Below are 25,924 nucleotides of genomic sequence, written 5' to 3'. Positions count from 1 at the left end.
CTAGGGATTTGGAACAGCAGAGCTATGGGTGGTGCAAGGGCATGGGAGGCCCTCTTGTATACAATGGACGGGATTTCACTGATGTTCCCAGCCTTGGTTTTTAGTGAGTATATGATGGACACAACATCTGTCGGGCTGATTGGTGAAAGGAGGAGATAGTTTGGATAGCTGCCTGAGAGATATGTGTTGATATGTTTCTGGGTCTGTGGGATTTTACTGGCGAGGTTAGCACCAACCGATGAAAAGAAGCTATTAAATTCATTTGCCATTTCTAAATCAGTTGACAGTGTATGGCCATCCTTAGTGTGTTATCTGGTTGTGGGAGTGTTTAGTTCCTAGGATATTAGAGATGGTTTTCCATGTGCTTTTCATGTTGCCTTTTGCTTCTTTGAATCTAGTCTCATAATATGAAAGTTTAGCTTTTCTTATGATCCTGGTAAGCACTGATGAGTACCTTTTAACTACTTCCTTTGTAACTAGGCCAATCCTAAATTTCTTTTCATATTCATGTTTTTTGTTGATTGATTTGAATATGCCACTTGTGAACCACGGATTGTTTATTCTTTTGTCAGTTACTTGCTTGGTAAGGAGGGGACAGTGAGTGTTGTAGAGGCTTAGAGTTTTGGAGAGAAAGAGGTTAGTTAATGAGTTTATATCCTGTGTATTATTGAATTCAGATTCCCAGTTAATATTGTGAAGTGCATTTGAGAGATTGCCTAAAGCTGATTCACTGTGTAGCCTGAATGGCAGTTTCTTGCTTTCTGGTGGTGTTGTGTCCATGTTTGCTATGAGGAAAGTAGGATAGTGGTCAGTTGTTCTGTCAAAGATTACCCCAGATGTAAGGGGAGCTGTTATATTAGTCCATAAGTGATCCAAGGTAGTGGCAGATGTTTGAGTGACTCGGGTGGGCTTGGTGATTGGAGGGATTAGCATACAGGAGTTCATGCTGTTATGGAAATAGTCAACTAGAGGGTTATTTTGAAGACCCAGGTCAATATTGAAATCACCTAGAATGTGATTTTTGTTGAGATTGTTATTTATGATAAGATTCCTTACGCTATCTGAGAATGAAGCTATGTTGGTATTGGGAAATCTATAGATGGCACCGATAGTCAGGGAGGATTTAAGGGATTTACTGGAGAACTTGGCAAAGGTATATTCACAATAGTCGTCTCTATCACTAATGGCACTATTGCAGATGAAGGTATCTTTGTAATATATTGCTGTGCCGCCTCCTTTTTTATTAGGCCTGCAGTTATGAATGGCTTTATAACCAGCTAAGTTGTAGAGTTGGGTATAGTCTTTACTTAGCCAAGTTTCTGTTAAAATAATGAATGATAATTTAGTACCTAGTGCTGTGAGTAGTGCATTTATATCATCAAAATGTTTACCAAGTGACCTAACATTTTGGTTGTAAAATGATAATCAGGTGCTATTTAGGAGTTGGTTTTTTGCAAGATTTGCTGTGTAATACCTGCAATAATGGTCAATGTGCTGATTAGTGTAGATATGAAACAGAAGATTTCGATCAGGATCAATATCAGTATGCATGTAGATGCAATGGGGTCACGATACAATAAGACAAGCAAATACAGGAACAGTTAAATACTAAATCTGCTGTAAATAGAGAGTAATTATAGCAAAACACAACAATAAATGTAAGTACACAAAAAATAGAACAAATAGATGTAGAGTGAAGATCAACGAAGACAGCCAGAAAGGATACAGAAGTTAGGTTAAGAGAGAAGATAAAAAATCAGTAGACTGACAAGATTAATATATAGCAAAAATAATAAGACAAATAATAATCGTAAAGTAAAATAATCTTAAAGATAAATTATTTTCTATAACTTAGTTGTGAACCTATAATTAGTATGAACTTAAGAAAACAAAATGATCTCAATAATTAATTACAATAAATGATGTATAAATCAAAGTACAATTAAATTTAAAATTTAAAAAAATAACAGGGTAAGATTATATTAATGAGTAAAATTTTACTATAATACTGAGGTAGATGTTTACATATACTAAATCTGCTGCAATTAGAGAATTATTATAGCAAAACGCAACAATAAATGCAAGTACACAAAAAAATAGAAACAATTTGAAGTACAGTATAATAAAGATCACCGTAGATACCCAGGAAGGATACAGAAGCTAGGCGGAGAAAACAAAAAATCAGTAAGGACTGTCAAGATTAATATATAACAAAAAATGAGATAAATGATAATCCTAAAGTAAAATAATCTTAAAGATAATTAATTTATATAGTTTAGTTTTGAACCTGTAATTAGTATAAACTTAAGACAACAAAATGAGCTCAATAATTAATTTTAATAACGGACATAAATCAAAGTTTAATTAAAATTTCAATTTAAAAAGAACAGGGTAAGATTATTCCATACCCATACCATGTATTCCATACCATGTATTCCATACCATGGTATTCCATACCATGTATACCATGTATTCCATACCATGTATACCATGTATTCCATACCCATCTTGCAAGTATTGGTAGAAAGGTTACACTTTTATAATTGGCTCAGGAACTGAACCCCAATATTCATTGAGCCAAGTAGGGAGGGAGCCGGTCGGCTGAGCGGACAGCACACTAGACTTGTGATCCTGTGGTCCTGGGTTCGATCCCAGGCGCCGGCGAGAAACACTGGGCAAAGTTTCTTTTACCCTATGCCCCTGTTACCTAGCAGTAAAATAGGTACCTGGGTGTTAGTCAGCTGTCACGGGCTGCTTCCTGGGGGTGGAGGCCTGGTCGAGGACCGGGCCGCGGGGACACTTAAGCCCCGAAATCATCTCAAGATAACCTCAAGAAGAAGTAAGATACAACATTGATAAACCAGTTAACATGTATACAGTACATCAAAAATCTATTTCCATCTTTAGTTCATTCAAACTAGTTAGCATACTAGAGTGCAGTGTAAACCTGTAACAGGCTTACAGAATACCTGTATTTTAACGTTCATATTCTTTGTTTTGTTAATGTTTATGATCAACATTTTACAATACATTTTCATAAAATAGCTAAAAAATTTAATTTATAAATTTGAAATGACCTTTTCCATTATGTTCATTATTTTTTTTATTAATTTAAAGGGATGTCAGTTCATTTAATATGTAAGCCTTATGTTTAGGGTCCAGGTAGTACAGTTAGGTTCCTTCTTGACTCACAGTTGAGAATTCCAGGTTCAAATCCCTGGTGGGACAGAAATGGTTGGCAGCATTTCTTATCTAATGTGCCTGTTCACCTGGGGTGGCCTCGTAGCCTGGTGGATAGCGTGCAGTACTCGTAATTCTGTGGCGCGGGTTCGATTCCCGCACGAGGCAGAAACAAATGGGCAAAGTTTCTTTCACCCTGAATGCCCCTGTTACCTAGCAGTAAATAGGTACCTGGGTTAGTCAGCTGTCACGGGCTGCTTCCTGGGGGTGGAGGCCTGGTCGAGGACCGGGCCGCGGGGACACTAAAGCCCCGAAATCATCTCAAGATAACCTCAAGATAAGATAGCTGTAAGTAGGTACTCAAGAGTTAATCAGCTTGTTGTGGGATAGCATCCTGGGCAGGGTGAGTAATTTGACCTTGGGAAGGGGGAGGGGACCTCATTATATGTCTAACGTGTATGAATACACTGCCTGTCCCCCGACAAAATAAATTATTATTATTATAGGCTATAGCACCCAGGCTAGTATGTCAGCCTCATGTAGTGTTCTTTACTCCTATACTATTCAGCTACTAATAATTTAAATGTGTTACATTTCTCAGTGCTTGCCCCCTATCCCTCTTATAGGTCACCAACCTGGAGAAGCTGGTGGAACAAATCAGAGAGCGGCTGCCCAACCTGCGGTACCTGAGCCTCCTGGGAAATGAGGCTTGTCCCGATCAGCTCTCCTTGGCTGACAAAGATGAAAAGGATTACAAGAGGTACAGGTGAGTGGCTGAAACCTGTTTTTCATCACGTTTATTAAGTTACACAAGCAAGCCAACCTCTTGTAATTTACATTGTCACCTAATGATGAGTGTGTGAAATACAGGCAGACTGCACGAGACACAGTGAACGAGATGGTTTACCATGAACTGGTTAATACAAAGCAAGAGGCATAACTAGCTGACCTATCACTGTGTTCATAAGGGAGCTTGATAAATGCATCCAAATGATAACTAAGCTATAATTCATTTCATTTATAATGAACAAATATTAGCAATGGGAATAGGATGTCATTTTATCAATAAAGAATAGATATGTAAGAGAATAAGCTTTTAAGCTAGATACATGCATAAGGGAGGAAAAGTGAGACATTACAGTGAATTGTGATGAATAAAAGTGTAATCACATATGCCAACACAAAGATTTGGCACTAATAGCTCTGAAAATGCCAGTCATATATCCTAGTCTATAGTAATGTAGGGCTCTTCCTACAACTTCATATGAATCTGAACTGGCAAATAGTCTTATCCTTCACCAGATATCATGCCATTTAATATTTTTTTCTTACTGGTAAACACATTGTTGTCTTCAGACTGTACGTATTAAACCATCTAAAAACACTCAAGTTCCTGGATTCAACAAGTGTACGACGCAGCGAGATGAGAGAAGCAAGGAAGCGGGGAGCCTTCAGCAGGACCATCCGACCACCGGCCCTTCCTGTCTCCCCTCCAACACCCGCTAAAATAGTTAGTTTTTTATACACTGGAGGGAGCAGATGTCTTCTAACTCAAGTTTATTCATATTTACACTACAGTACTTTCATTTGCACTTGCTTTCATCAATCCACTTACAGTGGTTGATATAGCCTTGCATTTTGTAGAGTTGGCATTTCATCCAGATGGTCCAAGTGGTTTGGCACTTCCTTCACTCCATCTACATACTGCACCTCTTAGTCTGTCCTCAAACCCCTTCCAAAACTATATACAGTAGTGATATATATGATTTAGCCCTTTCTCTCAGGTATTACCTTGCAGAAGTGCTATATTATGAAATAAAGAAATTGACAATTGTATTAATTAAATAAGTATTAATCTTTTAAATAAAAAATAATAAAGTTTTAGAAACTATAAGGTATTGATATTTACAGAGATACGATGAAATGGGACTTCCGGTATCTTCTATGGAAGCAAATCACAAGGGTAGAAGAACCCCAGTGGACAGAAGGGAACTGAATGGATCAGCTGGGAGACGAGGCTTGCCAGACCATCACTTCTCCAGCACCCACACAGGTGAGCACATCATGTTGCTTGCTTACATTCTTCTTCTTCCTCAACACCTTTTGCAAGTGCTAGTCCCAGGAGGTTAGTGTTAAGGAGGAGCCGCGGTAACTAAACCACACATCACAAATACATAGTGAAGCATGAAACAAAAGATGTACGAGGCACGTGGGGCACAAACAAAAATGGTAAAGACCAACTGTTTGCTCTAAGCAGCAGCAAAATAAGAGGGCTTGGATGAAACTGGATTCACAAATGAGTTATAGTATTGTTAAGAATGTATTTATTTAGTGTACGCGTTCTGAACAGGTAGGTCAAGCTGATTCAGTAAATCTTATTATCAAGAGCAACGAAGGCAATACCCCAACCCTTCCTCTGAATAAACAGTATGTTTTAATACTAAATGTAATAAGTATGTTCCTGACTGTCTGCATAGTACATAAATACACTTAATTGTGCTGTTACATTTACCTCCCCATATATTCTCCTAATTTTGTGTTAATACACTCAAAATTTTTGGGTTAAGTTTTCGTGTTCAGATTATGTACAAAAGTTTTAAATATAAAGATTTTTTTTTATTTATTTGTATATACAAGAGTTCTTACATTCTTGTACAGTCACTAGTACACATAGCATTTCGGGCAAGTCCTTAATCCTATGTTCCCTGGAATAAAAACCCTGCGAAGAATCGTTTTTACAACCAAGTACCCATTTTACTGTTGAGTTAAACAGAGGCTACAGTTAAGGATTTGCGCCCAGTAAATCCTCCCCGGCCAGGATACGAACCAAGGACAAAGCACTCGCGGAACGCCAGGCGAGCGTCTTACCACTACATCAGAGACTTCAAATTTCTTTTTCAATTTTATTAAACAATAGCGATTTTATACAAAATTTTAAAATATCCTGAGTTACTTTATAATTTATTGAAAGACTTTAGTTTTGTTTTATTAATTTATAAAATTGTAATATAAAAGTACTAATTGTAATTAAGAAGCAATAAATGCTATTTACATGCTTGTCCTGCTACACTCCCAAGGTTAGGATAAGTCATGGTTTTCAAGACAATGCATTACTGACACTCTTACCTCACAACTCAGACGGATACACCCTGATGGTGACTGGCATCCACCAGGGTGGGAAGACTGGCTGGTCACCTTCTCTCTGTGCAAGGTGGTCGCTCACTGAATCTACCAGCCACCCCCAACGTGGGGGAAGTTGTGTACTCTCACTACCCAGTACAACAGGCTCCTTGTTAAATAGTACTGCCGTCAGCACAAGCTGGGGCTGGCTCGCTCTTCCACTACCATCTCACTCATCATAAAACATGCACATACGCACACAAACACACACACCCACCCACAATTACAACTCACAATTATACATGAAAGAGTGCAAAATACTTGCACTGTTACAGTCAAATAACTGCGAAAGGTAGGATCTTCCCGCTCTAAATCCAATTTGGCCTGGATTGTGGAGGTCATTGGTCTCAATAAAAACTGGAGCATCTGCCTCCTGATAACTCTTTTTAAAGACTTGTTATGTGGGACATTAGTGCAACTGATCTACAATTCTTAGATGCTTGGCTCCCTCCATTTTGTAGGGGAGCTATATCTGCTGATTTAAACACTTATGGCATCTCCCAAGTGCCCAAGTTTTTTCTCCACACTGCACTAAGTGCTTGTTCTACTCACACTCAGCCCTAGGTCCCAGGAGTCTGGACCCAGGGCTGAGTGCAGGGGTATGTTGTTAATCTCTTTCAAAAGTGGCAGAGTTTGTGTTGATATCAGTTATATTTTCAGCAGTTTGGATATCATGAATAAAGAAGTTGTCTGAATCTTCTACTTTTTTTTTTTTTTTTTTTTTTTTTTTTTTTTTTATAGATATATACAAGAGTTGTTACATTCTTGTAGAGCCACTAGTACGCGTAGCGTTTCGGGCAGGTCCCTGGAATACGATCCCCGCCGCGAAGAATCCTTGTTACAACCAAGTACACATTTTACTGTTGCGTTAAACAGAGGCTACAGTTAAGGAATTGCGCCCAGTAAATCCTCCCCGGCCAGGATACGAACCCATGACGAGTGTCTTACCACTACACCACGGAGACTGCTGATTTATTGGGGTGCTAAACATGTCCTCATACTGCTTTTATTTTTTTAGGATTTCACTATTTTTTTTCTCATCCTCTGTACGAACTTTCACTTGTAAGTACTGTACAGTAAAGGCTCAATACTGATGGAGATTTTTTATTTCGATTTCACATTTGCAAACAAATATTTTGGATTTTTCTGTATTTCTTGTATGGTTTTCCGTTTGAATTTTTTGTTTCAATCTGATATGATTGCTTCAGTCTGTTCTATTTCTTCAATCTCCAAAATAATAAAAAAAAAATTCTTTGTAGGGATAGTTGTGTCTGCTAAAGCATTTCCGTTAATTATTCCTTCTGTAGTGCTATCTGTGTTGACAAAGTAATTATCTCAAGAAGGGCACACCAAGCCGGGGAGACTATGTAGCACCATCAAAATTGCAGGATATTCTAAAGGCACTAATTATCACCAAGGATGCTAATACAAGAACAAAAACTCATAAGACAAGTGATATCAAAGGCAATGGATTCACCAAGAATTCTATCAAGGGACAATGACCGCGAGGGACATTTGGGAAGCAAAACACACGAACATCCTGAAAATCTAAATATTCATCAAGGAGATGCATGACCGTAAGAGGGACAATGTAGTTTGGACAATAAGGGGCAGGGCAGCGCTTCATTAAATGCCTGGGGTATCGTGTATGGCCAATACTTAACCTCACCAGAGCCGTTTCCATTTATCTTATATTACAAGAGTCAACCATTAGAGCAAAGAAGCGCTGGTGACAGAAAACAATCAATGAAGGGCATTCAAGATAGCATTCAGTTCAGCCATGTTGATGCTAGCCTCTGTAGGCAGGTGGCACATATAGGTTTGGCCTGGAAAGACAACAGAGTAGGCAGACTTGGACCCACCTGTGAAGAGGGCAACAGAATGCGAGTACGAAGAGAAATGTTCAAGGAAAAGGCGTTTCAGCACAAGAGAAGGGACAGAAGACTTTACCATGTGGATCAAAGACTTGCAGAACTTCACAAGTAGGACTCACCAAGGAAGTAAGGATGGAATAACATGAGGAGAGACATTGTTAATACAAACTTGTAAGCTTGTGAGCAAGATATCCAAACACACAAAGGAAGGAGGTGAAAGGGAACAGGGCCCCACCAGAGGGGTAACAGCCAAAGCCCGGCAGTAGCGAGAATGAGGATGATACCTGGTTGTTACCTGGTTGATGGGGTTCTGGGAGTTCTTCTACTCCCCAAGCCCGGCCCGAGGCCAGGCTTGACTAGTGAGAGTTTGGTCCACTAAGCTGTTGTTTGGAGCGGCCCGCAGGCCCACATACCCACCACAGCCCGGTTGGTCCAGCACTCCTTGGAAGAAACAATCTTATTTCCTCTTGAAGATGTCCACTGTTGTTCCGGCAATATTTCTTATGCTCGCTGGGAGGGTGTTGAACAACCGCGGACCCCTGATACACAGTGTTCTTCAGAACACATACAGTGTTCTCTGATTTATTCTCTGATGTTCTCTGCTCTTTACTGGTTCTATTCTGCATTTTCTTTGATGTTGCTGAGACCTTGCAGGGTAGTGAAGGTAGTAACGATCTTGATGATCCTGGAGCGACAATCCATCCATTTCAACATTCAAGCTCTGGATTGGGAGTGAACAAAAGGCACCAGAGCTGAGGTGCATCCCAGCAGGGTGCAGAGCATCAAGACGGTGAAGAATCGAAGGAGAACGAGAGGCGTGTGCAGGGCAGCCATAATCCAGTTTAGACAGTATGAGAGAAGAGCATAAATAAAGGAGTATGTGTCTATCAGCTTCCCAGGAAGTGTAGGACAAGACTTTAAGTAAGATAAAGGCTTTAGAGCATTAAAATTGGAGATAAGAGAGATGGGATGACCAAGATAAACAAATTTAAAAAATTAACCCCAAAAGTTTAGCAGAATCTTTATACAGAAGGAGACTACCATAGGGCGACAAAGGGAGATGAATGACCTGCCTCCCAGTAAAAGTCATAGCACAAGTCTTAGTCGAAGAGAACTTGAAGCAATGATCGGTGGCCCAGAACGACACGGCATCAATCACAAGTTGAAGCTGATGTTGTAAGAAAGGGAAGTCATCACCCCGACAGCAGAGGGTGAGATCGTTAATATAAAGGGACGAGAAAATGCCAGAGGGGAAGGCAGGAAAAAGACCATTCTTGAGGTTATCTTGAGATAATTTCGGGGCTTAGTGTCCCCGCGGCCCGGTCCTCGACCAGGCCTCCACCCCCAGGAAGCAGCCCGTAGCAGCTGTCTAACTCCCAGGTACCTATTTACTGCTAGGTAACAGGGGCATCAGGGTGAAAGAAACATTTTGCCCATTTGTCTCCGCCTCCACCGGGGATTGAACCCGGAACCTCAGTGCTACGAATCCGAAGCGCTATCCACCCAGCTGTCAGGCGCCCATTGAGGGCAACCATGAAGAGATGTTCAGAACACTACCTTGGGGAACACCACCATATTGTCAAAAAGAGTTGGAGGAAGTGCTACAAAGCATTACTTAAATGAACAGTTAGAGGAGAAACCTTGAAGAAAGAGACGGAGATTGTAACGATGGACAAAAGAACAGATGGGATAGAATATGATACCTCCAGGCAGTGGGCAGGTTGTTAAATTGTGCAAAAGATCAAGGGTCCTGGTAGTACAGTCAGGCTTGTCCTCAACGCACAATTGAGAATTCCGAATTTGAATCTCGGGGTGAGACAGAAATAGTTGGGTACATTTCCTTTAACCTAATGGGTCTGTTCACCTAGCAGTAAGTAAATACTCAGGAGTTAGTCATTTTGTTGTGGGGGTTGCATTCTGGGCAGGTTCATTAATTTGACCTGGGGGGGAGGGGGGGGGAAGAGCTACTATAAAAGCCTAATGTATATGAATACACTCTGGCTTCCTGTCCGCAGACACAATAAATTATTATTAAAAGCCTTTTCAAGGTCAAAAAGGACGGCAACAATGGAGGTTTTCACAGCAAAGATAGAACATATGCAGACCTCTTAAGGCCACTAAAACATCAGTTGTGCTGCGGCACACTGAACGCCAAATTGAGGAAGGGAGAGGTGGTGGTAGTGTTCTAGAAGCCACATCAGACATACATTGACCACATGTTTGAAAGGCTTCCAGATATGGAAATGGGATGGAAATCTTCAGGGTAAAATCCCGAGTACTGGGTTTCAGAATAGGAAGAACTTCAAGTCAATCCTCGGGACCTGACCCCTCCTCCCAAATACGGATATAAATATTCAGCAAACACTGAAAGGTGCATTTAGGCAGATGGCAAAGCATCTCATAATGAATGTCGTTTGTGCCCGCCATTGTACAACTGCAAAAGATCAGGGTGGACTGGAGTTCTGATAGAAGGGATCATTATAGTGGAACTGTAGATGGCTGTGAAATTCTAAGGAACAAGATTCAATAAGGGGCTTATGAGCACGAAAAGTAGGAGGAAGATGAGAACTGAAGCTAACATAAAAAAGTGAGAACCCAGTTCATTTGTGACTGACATTGGATCCGCCACAACAGAACCATGAAGGTGAAGGACAAGTGAGATATCAGGAAAAAACTTACCAGCTATCTTGAGAATTTTTCTTTCACATCTGAGGGAGAGAGGTGTCAAGCTGTAAGGGTGGAGACAAGATTTCCACTGTCATGCTTAGCTGTAAGATGGCCTTCTGGGCCACCATAATCGCCTTCCAAGACAAAATAAAGGAAACAGGCGTGTGTTAGTGCCAGTTTCTTTCCCAGACTGCATGCCGACAGTGGACAGCCCGGACACAGTCCGAATCCTATCACTTTCATGTGCCTCGAGAGGTAGAATAGGAAATAGAGAGGGATGGGGGGGGCTGCATTGAATAAGGCATCATAAAAAAAGGAGAGCTCAAGGAAGAGGCAGATCAAATAGGTGGGAAAGAGTAGCATGGAGGGTAAATAGATTCCGGTCAGCCTTATCAAACTGTCACTTGGGGAAAGAGAGGGGAGGGTGGAAAGAAAAGGTGGTTATGAGGATAGGGAAATGATTACTGTTATGGAGGTCATCAATGACCCTCCAGGTTAGCTCTAAATAATAGAACAGAGAGAAAGATTAAGACAGGATAGCGTGCGAATGTGCACGTCAACACGAGTTGACTCACCGGATTTCAGAACAGATAAAGAAGAGAGGACGAAAGGTTCCAGAAGGCAGCCTCAGATATTTGTCAGATCATCACCCCAGAGGGTTGATGAGCCAAGGAGAATAGAGGAGAGAAAAAATAAGAGCCAACATGTGCTTAAGAACAGAAAGAGAACGTAGAACATTTGGGGGTAGATAAATGCAACAGACTGTGTACCATTTACTCACAAAGATACTTAACGTCTGCACTGTGCAGAGCGCCTTGAGGTGCTGGATCGAGGTGCACAGAGCACCATGTGTCGTTTTTAGGCATAGGGAGCGATTCAAAACTCCCGCGGGTACACTGGGCTCACATCCTGTGCAAATTCCAGGTCACAGAGGGAAGGTGGGGGGGAAGCAAAGGAACCACAATAGCAGGGGGAAGGACTCAAGGGCGCGGACTGAACCAAGGCCGAAGTGACCAAGTACGACCCAATAAAAATGGGACAGCCCCAGGCCATTGGAGCAGGCAATCAACCTAGTGCATTGCATCAACCAAAATCGACAATGAAATGCAGACGCTGCCTGGCCCCTAAGAACTTTCGAACAAGAATGGGTAAATTGGAGTACGCGCTGGGAACACGTCTCGCAAGACTCAGAGTCGTAGGCGTCACCGATCTAACATGCAGAAAGATGGGCAAATGCTGGGTCACACTGGAGGAAAACACCAAGGGCCTCCCAAACCTCCACAGGGGAAACCCGAAAGGAAGAAAAACCCTCCAAAACGCAACCGAAGAAACCAAAGGAACCTGGAAACGAACCTTGGGGGGGGGGGGAGGCCAAACCACCACATTTGCCAGCGGAAAACTCCACAGAGAGGAAGGGCCAAACACATGACCCTGAACAAATCCCTGGCGAAAATTGCCAGAAAATGGACCAAAACCCGAGGACTGAAGGCGTGGAAGCCAGCGGAGCATGCATCCCACAGCAGACACGGGGCCCAAAACTAGAGGCCCAAATTCAAAAACACAAAACACAAGACCGGGTAAAAAAAAAAACCTTCCCAGAGGAGCAAAACAGGGCAGAAAGACCCTAAAGAAAGAACTAAACTGAGACGGCAACGGGAGGATAAAAACTCCTGACAAACGAAAAATGACCCCCCCCCCCAAATGCGAGCTCACATGCCCAGCAGTCATAATTTAAACAAACCGCAGCACCACCCTGCTGGCCAGACAGGAAAGCCACCAGGGTGGTGGCCGAAAAGCAAAATGATCACCAAAATGAAAGGAGAATCGTCCAACGAAAAGTGGAAAGCACGTCAGCAAATGGGGGGGAAAACAAAGCAGATGGGGAGGGTGAGGTTCAGCCTACAGGAAGTCCAAGCAATGGTGCTGCAAAGCCGATTGAGCCCTTGTATGTTAACCAGAAGGAATAGGGCTATATCTGGACAACTGAGAGGTGTACAAGCGCAGGCACTTAGAGGAGGAGGACCACCAAAATACCTTAGGGGGGGGGGACTAATAGTCAAATCAGGCAGACCTCAAAGCAAGAAACAAAAAGAAAAATCCAACAAAAACACAATCGCAACAGAAGGAAGTGGCCAGTCAAAATCAACGGAATCTTACAATATAAGAGTTGGACATGAACAGCCAATGCAGTCTGATATGCAGCAACACCAACAAAGAACTATTGAGCAGCAGAGATGCACAGGTTCCAGTAACAAAAGAAACGGGCATGAGCAATCAATGTAGTCCGATGTGCAGCAATACCAACAGCGAAGTGATAGACAAGAGAGAAGCACCATGAGAGTTCAACCATGCAGGAGATGAACACGAGCAATGAATGCCGTCTGATTTGCCTCGGCACTACTTACAAAGTGGAGAATATAGAGGTTGATTTCAAAGAGGAGTTCTAGTAGGACAGGCAACACCAACCACCATCTGGCTATTACGAATATTGCAGGGAAACATATAAGGTCTTGGAAATAAAAACCACACCCCTCAGGTAGCTCAATTAGTACGAAAGCAGATATCATTGTTTTGGAAGAAACACTTTCCCAGCCAAAGAATCCTTCAAATTAGCTGGATATCAGCAATACAGTATATTATACCGTATGAACAGGGGAGACAAAGAGGGTTAATGACCCTAGTCAGGAACACCATACCCAGTCAGAAAATAGACCCAGTTTCATGTGGGGATGGAGTAGAGGCATTAGCAGTAACAGTGAATATGGCTAATGTTGAGCTCCTCATATTACACATGCCTTGGTTACACACAAAAATGTAATTATTGCTGGGGATTTTAATGCTCATCATCAAGAGTTAGGTGTGATTGGGCCTGCCAATGCAGATGAGCACCATTTAGCAAGTTCTGCGAGAAATACCTGATTACACTTCCCAACACTAGGGAACCCCAGTTGTTGAGAGCCGGGACCAAAGAACCAGAGCTCAACCCCCGCAAGCACAACTAGGCGAGTACACATTCAAGGAAATTCTCTTGATCTTATGTTCATCTCAACAGCACTCAAGCAACAGACGAAGTGGGAAGTAGACCCGGTGATCACTATGCTAATATCACCATACTAAACTTAGAACAATCTCCTACACCACCTAGTTGGAATTTGATAAAGGCCAACTGGAATATATACCAAGTGGAAATTGAAAAATGGCATGCTATGCCAGCTAAGGATTTGAACATACACGAGACCAATCTCCAGGAAGCCATTGCAGCCACTGCTGCAAACAAAGCTATTCCAATCATCATTCTGGGAAACACAAAATGAAAGAACTATTGGTTCTACAGTAAAGTCAACATCTTCATAACACATCTGAAGAGAAACCCCACACCAGAAGGAAGAATTCTGCTAAGAGCAATGATATCTGAAGCAAGATAAGTGTCTATAGAGGTTAAGGAGGCAAAATTGTTCGAGTAGTTTCAAACTCTAAATGAACATAGTGTAGTCTTGACAAGATATGGGGTCAGATTAAAACCATATCAGGTCGACCAGCCCGACCACAGGCATGTATTCAACCATTGCAGGAGGGCGAAAGACTTGCTGTCCAATTTGCAGAAAGAGCGGCTTCATATCAGCTTCCTGCAATGGTCAAAAGGCAGCAAGAACAATTAAAACAGGAGAGGTTGACAGCCTTTCATGAAAGCATACCTACAAATGACGAACGTGATTGTTCCTTCACCAAACATGAACTAATCGGAGCCAAAAAAGGAGAGGACATTGCACCAGGTGCTGATAACATTACATACTCAATAATTGCAAATGCAATCCTGACAATTTCATACAAGCCTGACATTCCTACAATTTCCTGACTAACAGAACCCAATATGTAATAGTCAACAAAATTTATCCAGTCCATCAACCATGAAGAGCTCGGTCCCCCCCCCCCCCCCCCCAGGAACTGTGCATGCTCCAGTACTTTTTTCTTATCCTCATATCGGACATAGACAAGGACACAATCTATAGTACCGTATCATCCTTAGCAAATGATACTAGGATTTTTATGAGAAGACAACATAAAGGACACAGCAAACCTCCAATCAGATGTAAATCAGGTCTTTCTATGGGCTACAGAAAATAATATGGTGTTTAACGAAGATAAGTTCCAGCTCCTGCGGTAAGGAAAAAATGAAAATATAAAAACGGAAACCATGTACAAAATGCTGTCAAATCATAACAGAGAACGAAAAGGCAATGTAAAGGATTTGGGTGTACTCATGTCGGAAGACCTTACCTTCAAAGAACACAATAAAGTAGCCGTCACATCTGCAAGAAAAATGAACGGTTGGATAACAAGAACCTTTCACACTAGAGATACTATACCGATGATGATACTTTTCAATATGCTAGTGCTCTCTAGAGTGGAATACTGTTGCACAAGATGACAGCCACTTTCAAAGCTGGAGAAATTGCTCACATGGAGAGTGTGCAGAGATTCTTTACTGCTAGAATCCACTCAGTAATACTTCTAAACTACCGGGACCGACTGAAATGCCTAAATCTGTATTCTCTTGAGTGCAGGCGGAAGAGATACCTAATAATTTACGCATGGAAAATAGTAGAGGGGCTGGTCCCAAACCTGCCCACACAAATAACACCGCATGAGACCAGAAGATATGGCAGGATGTACAGAATACCCCCGTTGAAAAGCAGAGGTGCAATATGTACTCTGAGAGAGAACTCTATCATCATCAAAGGCCCAAGACTGTTCAACATGCTTCCACTACACATAAGGGGCATAACTGCCCGACTCAGTTATGAGTCGTAAGAGTTCAAGAGAGAACTTGATGAGCACCTCCAAAGGATACCTGATAAACCAGGCTGTGACTCATACATCAGGCTGCGAGCAGAGACATCCATCAGCCTGGTTGACCAGTCCATTAACGAGGAGGCCTGATTGAGGACTAGGCCTCGGGGACGCTAAACCCCGAAATCATCTCGAGGTACCTCAAGGTAAGGTATGCAGGTCATGCTGGAGAACAAGGAAAATTGGACATTATCACTGCACTTTGGGAGCTAGGCAAACTAGCTACCTCTTTGAAGAAATCAACTTCATTCTGATTTCAAAGCCAAAAGAACCTGTCAATTACAAGCCCATTTCATTAACATCATGCATTAGTAAACCTACAGAACGGATGGTCTTAAATAGGCTCCTGTGAAAGACTGGAAGCCTGCACAAGCACATATTTGGCTTCACTAGGGGAGTAGGATCTGCCAACTACATAGCAACATTACTAGGAACAGTTAACTCAGGTCGGGCTATAGTGATCTTCCTTCATCTAGAAAAAGCATTCAAACTTGCAAGCCCGCAAGCAATTTTCGCACATTAATAAGAAAGGTGTTAAGGGATAAATGCTAGCATGGATTCAAGATTACCTTTGGCACAGGTATGCCAAAGTAAATCTGCAAGGGCAAGTGTCAAACTACCACTTGCATGAGAATGAGACTCTACAAGGAGGAGTCCTCAGTTCTAGTCTTTTTTAACATCTTTATGGAAAACCTCGTTTCCATGACATTTGCATGACACTCTTCCTCCTGGCCAGGGGGCAAAGGTTGAAGTTATTCAAAATGATGCAAGGCGAGTCATAATAGGGGCTCTCAGATGGACTAAAATACTGAATCTAAGACTAGAAACCAAAGTAACGTGTTAAAAATAATGGTAAAAGGGATTGCTGCCTGCATGCTAACCAAGATATTGACTAGACCACGAATCATTCACTTAAAAGATACAATATCTGGTGCACTAGCTCGAGACAGAAGTGCTTCCAACAAATGGGCCCATTGTGCAATAAACACTTATCAAGTTCACAAATTACATTCTAGATCACAAAAACAATCACCGAGAAGGGTGTTAACGAAATACATGCAGACTTCGTTATGCAAGCCCCTTGGGAATCTCTGCCAACAGACTAAGATTATGGCTCTTGAAGGAAAAAAGAACCAGACTAATCCTAATCTGCTAAGTAATATTGCACACATGCATATAGAAGCAAACTTGGCATCTGACAGCTTCACATACTTCACAGATGGATCAGTAGACCAGCAGGGACAAGAATCTGGAGTTTCAATTAAAGCGGGAAATTCTGTAGTTATTTGGAGACTCTCAAACGGGTGTTCAACTTTACAGAGATGCTAGCCATTCAATATGGCTTTGGAACATGCTCTTGCTGAACACCGACATGTTATCATACATACATATTCAAGAGCTGCCATTGAAACCTCGCAACAAGAACACATACCTGACAACATCCATCTGATCACTAATAATAATTTACCGTGTCAGAAACAGGAAGCCAGGTTATACATACAGTACATACTAGGCTTATATCAAGTTCCCCCCTTCTCCACCAGGTTGAATAATTGACCCACCCCAGGATGCAACCCCACAAGCTGACTTGGTAATTTACCAATACATAGGTACCTGTGTACTTATTTACTGCTAGCTGGACAGGGGTATGAGGTGAAATTAAATGCACCCAACCAAATGCACGCAACTGTGACGTCTGGGATTCGAACCCGGAATTCTTGATTTTGAGTCAAGAACGAACCAGACTGTACTACCAGGACCCTAATAATGTCATGACATTAATGCAAACACTCAGACTCAGGTTCTTGGATACTTATCAACTGGGTGACAAGCCATGTAGGAATAAATAAATAATAATGACAATGCAGATGAAGCTGCAAAACTTGCAACTAAGAGAAGAAATTAGACATTTACATACACAGTCTATCACAGATTAAGCAAGTAATTAGAAGTAGAGCAATGAAGAAGATATATAGTGACCACAACACAGCAACTACATCAGGATCTGCAGGTTGGTACAAAAATTCAACCAACTATGAACCACTCATTTTGATGAATGGAGCAGGAGAAAAACAGAAGTGCACTTGCATTGCATCAGGCTTGGATACCCATGTGCATGTGGGAAATAGGCTTACAGGTTCCAGAAGACGAGAGGAAATGTCAACACTGGAGAAATGCTCGACAGATGACTCGAACATTATCTAACACAGTGCAGTTACAAAACAAATAAGATTTCAACTACGATTCTACAGAGAAGTAGAACACATTGGGCATAATCTTACTGGTTATCTTGGAGATTATTTCAGGGTTTAGCACCCCGTGGCCCGGTCCTCGACCAGGCCTCCAATTTTGTTACACATCCCCAGGAAGCAGCCTGTAGCAGCTGTCTAACTCCTAGATACATATTTACTGCTAGGTGAACAGAGGCATCAGGGTAAAAGAAACTCTGCCCATTTGTTTCCGCCTCCACCGGGGATCAAACTCAAAACCTTATGACTACGAATCCCAAGCGCTGTGCAGTCAGCCGTCAGGCGCCCCCTGATTGAACATACGAACATACCTACTGAAGCGAATATAAGAGTCAAAAACACTGCCAAAGTCAGACAGAAACCATTAACACATAGTGGATCAGCCAGAGGCTTAGGACCTGAACAAGAATATCCCTGCAGAAAAAAAAACACAAGGGAGGGGTCAAATGAACGTATCAGACTGCAAGATAGAATGGCCTTGGGTCTTGAGGATATATTTAATATCCTCGTGGGAGTCTTTCATGTCCATATCACCAGTCACAACATGGTGCGGGAAAATAACTGTGCCAATGCTGACATTTAACCGGGCATTTCTGGAGACCCAGCCAGACTGGGCGGGGTTAAAAGTGACATAGGTGTCCCCTGTATCAACTGGGTGTTTTATGGATGTGTAAATTATCAGGAACTGTGTGACCATCGTGACAAAAGATCAAAATACTTAGCGCACTTAGCAGGACAGGGCACAGTTACAAACCCAATAAGATTTCAACTTTGATTCAACAGAGCAGAAGTTATTAAACACATTGGACAAAATCTTACTGAAGCAACCATACGAGTCATAAATACTCATACTCTGCCTAAGTAAAACAGAAACAAGCAACACTTAGTGCGCCAGCTAGAGGCTTAGGGCCCACACAAATTTCCCTGCAAAATAAATCCTGGAATTTAGATGAGTGTGTTCATCTACACTCATCATCTTTAGTTCATTAGTTTCGTTCATCATCTTTATACGAGTTCAGGAATCATGCGTTCGAGTGGGGGGGGGGGGAAGGGGTTATGGAGCTGAGCCCCCCAAGTGAAGAGGGGGTTAAAAGGCACAATTGTCACAATGAGAACGAAGTCACTTCAGGTGACGAGGAGGTCACCACTGGGGGCTTGGGACTCGATCCAGCCACTGAAGTGGGAGGGGAACAGAGAGAGTCAGTTGGGAGAGTCAAAGCAGCAGCTTGGTCTGGGCCAAATGTAGTCCACCTTCCATCACTGGCTAACTCAGCAGCCTGGTCATGAGTTAGATCCTCTCTTAGAGAAGTCAGTTCAGTGTCCATACAGCATTAATTTCAAAAGTCTCGGTCTTGGAGCCACGGGACACCACCTACGAGGGCAGCCAGGGAGGGCAAGCACTGGCCAGTACAGGAAGGGGTACAGTGTCCCAACCTGTGCTCCCCCGAAACGGAAGTCCAACTGCATCGTATATTCTTCCATACTGGTGCAAAGATCTCCTTTTTGCCTCAGCCTGGGCACCAAAAACATCCACCAAGGCAGCCCCTCACAGGTGACCTTTTCAGTGGGGAATCCGTTGAACTGAACAAGATTTCTACAGGCGTGTACCTTTGCATGTACAATCCCTGGAGAGGAGGCCAAAGTACTGTAATCCCCATTGGCCCCAGGATGTCATATGTGAATTACCTCACCATGACAAGGTGACAATCTGGAGGGAGATGTATTCTCTAAGCTGGTTTTCTTTCTGGCTTTCCACAAAGGAACACATTTCAGACAGACTTTATATGCTTTGGCAGTCAGTTGTTTCAACTGGGTCATAACATAACTTTTCCTTGCATGGTATTTTTATTTTTAGAAGTTTTCCATTGAATGCTGGCAAGTTTCTTGTTTTTTTCCATTCTGTCCTTTAAGCATTAAAGCTAAACTTATTGAACAACCCCTCTCAATTTTTATCTTTTTTTTTTAGATTTATTACAAGTAATAATGTTAGTTTGCACTTCAGCGAGCTTGTGATCTGAAAATGTGGACATCTGAGATTGTCCTTGGCAATCGTGAAGGCATGTCAATGACATGCCTTCATGTCATTGTCTATGTCTTCACACTGTTTGGCTAGTGACTAGCCCCACACTCTTCTCCCAACTCCTACCTCTCCTCATCTAAATTGAATTTTCTCCAGCTGCCATAGCTCCACATTCTGGCACTCATCCTCCCAACTCTGCCACCATTTTCCCCATTTTCACCCCTATTGGATACCCTCCTTTTGTCCACATTCCTTTAAACAGTACCCTTTCCCCACATCACCTGCCTTTTCCTGGTGCAGTGCCTCTGCATCGATGGTGGGTTTTGCAGTAAACATGTTTACAATTATTCTATGCCCGTAGTTAATGTACAGTACTGTATATTAGTTACTGTATGCCTACAGTAAGTATTCATTAGACAAAAAATGTGGCACAAGTGTAAACTTATTGTAAATTTCTACCGGCAGGAGCATACGGAATGCGGCGATACCGGTACTTGGGTCAACATTCCGAGGGCAACCGCTTCATCAGAAATGAGGCACTCTGAATATTCCTTCACTAGACGGTCATCGTGTCGCCTTTAACAAGAAAATGAAGGATGACCTATAATCCTAGTAACATTTTTGTATCATGCTACCCTCGCACTGCACACCTTTTATAATGACATTCCCGTGGTGCGCCGAAAATAAATTGTTCCAAAAACATAATTTTTAATTTTGATATTGTTAATTAGCATCTAGGAAGCACAAACATCCAAGTAAAATGTCTCTACCTCTTGTAGTTTAGCTGTAGTGGCCGGGATAAATTGCACTTTTTTTTTTTTTTTTTTTTTTTTTTTTTTTTTTTTTTTTTTTTTTTTTTTTTGGTCAAAATGAGGCGAGTTGCCGCATGGAAATAACTTTGTCAATTTATTTTCAATGTTTCTCACTTAGTTTTTTTCACTAACATTCAACATTCATAACATTCTAACAATCATTGGTTATTTAATTTCAACAATAGGTGGATCGACTGGGAAAAAATATAGCCCTTGCAAACATTGAATAGGAAACGGTCTTAAGCGACAAAACTCCCACACAGGGAAAAGTCCAACTGACAGCTGAAGCATACATGATCTGTTTGAAGCATGTGCCTGTAAGAAGGGTCAGCAAGAGGACCACTCTAAGAAAGAGAACGCAGACAACTCTACATTAGGGGAAAAAATCACGGAAATACTTAACACTTTCGCTGCCTATATGCCACATATTGTCATAAAACCAAAATACCGAGTATGCGGCATGATGCAAACGGTGTCATGCCAAAATTTTTGCAATTGCTTATGAATTAAGTATAAACATTGTGGGTGAGTGAGCTTAATACTGGGTTGTGTGCTCACTGGGAATGCTCAGCCTACCTTCCAGTGCGATTTGGGTGCCCCACCGGGCCCACGAAAGTGTCAGACAGACACGATTATCACAAGAAAAAAGAAATTTAAACAGGGAGAACGAAGAATTAGAGCAGATGCTGAAGCGATCATATGAGTTTGAGGAAATGGAATTGGAACATACAAGAGAAGGAAAAATCCAAAATATTTTTTTACATATGCAAAATCAAAATCAAAAACCCTCCATTAGTATTGGACCTTTACTTTCAACTGAAGGTTTGTACACACAGGACAACAAAGAAAGTACTGTAGTGAAATTCTAAAATGCCAGTATGAGGTTTAGCACCCCAATAAACAACCTGAAAGTTGAGGATTCAGACAGTCTTTATGAATGACATCCAAGCTGCAGATAATATAACCGATATTAACATTAACTCGGAAAACTTTGAAAAAAAATTAACATGCCCATGCACTCAGCCGCTGAATCCTGACTTGTGGAGTTCAGTACAATATTCAGAGAAATGTGAAGTACCAGTAGCATGAGCACTCAGTGTAATATGAAGAAAATACAGGGGAGATACCAGCAGCACTTAAATCAGCAGATATAGCTCCTTTGTGCAAGGGACGTAGTAAAGCTCTGGCAAAAAATTATAGACCAGTTACATTAACATCATATGTAATAAAAGTCTTTGAAAGTGATTAGGAATAAAATTTCCAGTTTTATGGAAAATAATGAACTTCACAACCCAGGACAACAAGGATTTAGAGTGGGAAGATCCTGTCTGTCAGTTACTCAACCATTATGACAGAATCACAGAAGCCTTAGAGGAAAAGCAAAATGCAGATGTTGTATGTACAGACTTTGCAAAGGCTTTCGATAAATGTGACCATGGAGTAATAGCCCATAAAATTAGATCAATAGGAATAATGGGCAAAGTGGGGCATTGGATTTTAACTTTTTGTCAAACAGAATACAGAGAGTAACAGTCAATCGAGTAGCATCAAGCCCAATTGTAGTGAAAAGCTCTATACCGCAGGGGACAGTCTTGGCACCACTGCTATTTCTCATTCTTATCTCTGATATAGACAAAAATACTAGTCACAGCTTTGTGTCATCCTTTGCAGATACAAAATCAGCATGAAAATTGCCACTGTAGAATACACTGAAAAAACTACAAACTAAACTAAATAGTCTTCAATTGGGCAACTGAAAAATAGCATGATGTTTAACAGTGATAAGTTCTAGATACTTGGGTATGGGTGGAAACGAGGAACTTGAATGAAATACACGGTACAGGACACAATCAGACCTACTCATAGATGGAAGGTAACAGGTAAAAGACCTGGGAATTATGATGTCTGGCATACCAGGACCCGGATTCATGAAGCAGTTATGTAAGCGCTTGCGAACATGTACATCCTTTCTCAATCTTTGGCGGCTTTGTTTAAAATTATTAAACAGTTAATGAGCTCCGAAACACCAGGAGGCTGTTTAAAACAATAACAACAGTTGATTGGGAAGTTTTCATGCTTGTAAACTTTAATAAATGTAAAAAAAGCTGTCAAAGATTGAGGAGAGATGTCCACGTTAGTAAGTACATGTACTGTACTTGCATAACTACTTTATGAATCTGGGTCCTAACATTTATTAAACATAACCGAGCAAATATAGCGGCGGCCAGGAAAATGATAGGATGGATTTGAGAACATTCAAATCCAGAGACCCACAGCAATGCTGATTAAATTATTAGTGCTGTCCTGCCTTGAGTATTGCTTGGTACTCATTTCCTCTTTCAGAACAGGAGAGCTCTCCAAATTAGAGGGAATCGAGAGAACATATATGGCAAGAACAGAAAAGATTAAGCATCTAAATTACTAGGACCATCTTAAAGCTCATAATATGTACTCTCTGGAAAGGAGACGAGAAAGTTATCAAATTATACATGGAAGATACTTAAAGGCCAGGTCCCAATTTTGCACAGTGAAACAACAACATACTGGAGCAAAAGATACGGAAGGAAATGCAGAATAGAACCATTGAGTAGAGGTGCCATAGGCACCATCAAAGAACACTGTCTGAACATCAGAGGTCCACAGCTGTTCAATACTCTCCCAGCAAGCATTAGAAATATTGTCGGAACAAAGGTAGATGTATTCAAGAGGCACTTTGACAGGTTCTTGCAAGAAATGCCAGACCAACCAGGCTGTAGTGGATATGGTTGCTCAAAGCAACAGCCTGTTGGATCAAGTTATCACAAGTTGAGCCTGGCTTCGGGCCGGGCTCAGGGAGCAGAACTACTCCCGAAACCCTCTTCAGGTATGCTCTAGGTAACAAGTTGTATCTATGCTTCAAAGATGGTGTTCATTATATATAACTGAAAATATATATTTATATGTGTATAAATATATGCACACCATTGGACATGACACACATTTTGCCTGAAATATATAATGATAATCACTCACAAGCCACTTTTAAAATTTCAGTGGCTCATAGTATGGCTACCCTGTACGTTCCTAAGGCCTTAGGAACGTTAGGTAGGCCTTAGTAGGGCCACATTACTAAGGTTATGGAAGGAAAGTGAGGGACTCTTGTATTGTTGTTAAAGATGGGGGGACAGTTACTGGAGGCCTGAGGAAGCAAACTTGAGCCCTTTGTATGCCTGGAGGTTTTGAATCTTATGATATACTAACCATCACATGTTGGCTGGTGCACCACCACACCCCTTAATGTGTGGGGTTGTGCAGTGCAGGTGTTAATGACAGTGCTCCTCACTTTAAAATATATACATTTTCTGTAGAAATAGCTTTTTTTTTTTTTTTTTTTTTTTTAAGAATTATCTATGGCTTTGTTTTAAAATACATTCAAGCTAGTTTTATCAAATTTTATTATATTATTTTGTGATTTGCATATGTATATGAAATGGGAAAAGGCTTTCATGTATATGTAATATCAAAGGCAGAGAACTTAACCATAAAACAGATAAGATTCTTGCAGCATAAACAATGAAACTGTCTACTTGCACATTCCCCTGGTGGTTGGTGGTTTAACAATGTCACTAACATGGATACCACAAGTTTTTCATTTAACAAAATGATATTTCAACTTCTAGAATGTAACTTTTGTAGTTTAAGTCCATTTTTAGCTTCTGAATGCCTAGTTTGAATTACGTTTTAGAATACAGATTCATTGTGTATAATACCTTCAGCAGTTTACCCCTGGCAAACTGCTGAAGATATTTAAGTTCACAAAATACTAAAGTATGGAGTACGTATCAAACCACAGTATTGCAGTTATATTATGAATTGTTCAATTGGGCACAAATTATCTCCCTGTGGATCTTGATAATATTAAACTGCAGTGCACAGCAAAATATATAAACTTGATTGACTGTATATACCTGGTCAAAACCTAGGAAACTATTCATTTAACCAGAAAAAATATAATGAAACCTATTTTCACTTTCTACATTATTGAAGGTTAATGGACAACAATTTCATTCCATGGATACTGGTAGCATTAGTTAGGTGAGCACTGTAAGAGGATGTGTGTACGTGTTGTGTTATTAATAGCATAATATCCTTTGATCTTTTATACTAAGCATTTTACATACCTGAACTGTATATCTTTAAAGGTGGTATGGTAATAGTTATAGCCTTGGTATCATTTTCAGTAGGTGTTAACAATTATTTGGAAAGAAATATTCATATGTCAAGTACACTATTTATATTTTTAGATAATAAAAATACAACATTATTATGTTTCACCAAACCTCAAAATACATTTGCAGTGTCTTAAATGTTTTAGCTTCCTCCTTTTTCTACTGAAACATTTCTTTTTTTGATTGACCTTCCTCTTCACGATAACCTTCCCTCCTCTTGTTTAACTTTCCCTCTCTTGGTTCTTTTGACCCTTAACTTTCATCTTCTAATTGTAGGTGTCAAGCCAGCACACTTGACAATGGGACGCGCGCATGTGCTAAAAGTACTGTAAAACGTGAATTGCGTGTGGCCTCAAACTTGAGAGTTCTCATCAATTTGAAGTTTCTACATATTGTCTGGCAATAAATGCAAAGCAAATCCAATGTGAAAATACCGAAATATCTCAAATGGCAATTAAGAAAGTAAAAACATTTTAGTTCCCAAACAAAATCCAAGAAAGTTAAGTAAAACTAACCATTAATAAATTACAGAAATAAATAAGTGCCGTGTTGTGTGCCATTATGACTGACCGCAGTCTTTGGCAAGATATACAGAGTGCTTTTTACTGGCATACCCATAACATCGTACTAATGACAAGCATTCCAGCCTTCCAGGTACTCAAACAAGCATGCTAGGTTAGGGAGCATGCTAGGTTAGATAACCCTATAACCCTATAAGATAACCCTAATCCAGGTGCTTTAACCCACTGGACCAAAATATGCTATTAGTAATTTAACCTGGAAGCCTACTGAATTCAATGAAGTAATTATCGATAGAAGGCACCAAACCGGGAAGGCTATGTAGCACCAAATGAAGTCTTGATGCACTGAGCTGATGTCAAAT

General features: G+C 41.0%; 1 protein-coding gene across 1 annotated transcript in view; it reads left to right on the top strand.

The window, feature by feature from the left end:
* The window catches only part of LOC123762740 (leucine-rich melanocyte differentiation-associated protein), a 292,506-nt gene extending 267,370 nt beyond the window's left edge, over positions 1-25,136 (top strand). The window contains exons 6-9 of the mRNA XM_069332276.1: positions 3,807-3,946; positions 4,537-4,690; positions 5,092-5,233; positions 20,487-25,136. Of these exons, the coding sequence (XP_069188377.1) occupies positions 3,807-3,946; positions 4,537-4,690; positions 5,092-5,233; positions 20,487-20,566 (516 nt within the window). The 3' untranslated portion in view covers positions 20,567-25,136. The remainder of the gene's footprint in view (positions 1-3,806; positions 3,947-4,536; positions 4,691-5,091; positions 5,234-20,486) is intronic.
* The last annotated feature ends 788 nt before the right edge of the window (positions 25,137-25,924 follow it).

This window comes from Procambarus clarkii, chromosome 27 (assembly GCF_040958095.1).
Source record: "Procambarus clarkii isolate CNS0578487 chromosome 27, FALCON_Pclarkii_2.0, whole genome shotgun sequence".
Taxonomy (NCBI): Eukaryota; Metazoa; Arthropoda; class Malacostraca; order Decapoda; family Cambaridae; genus Procambarus; species Procambarus clarkii.
The sequence above is the reverse complement of the archived record's forward strand: the minus strand, read 5'-3'. Positions and strand labels throughout refer to the sequence as shown.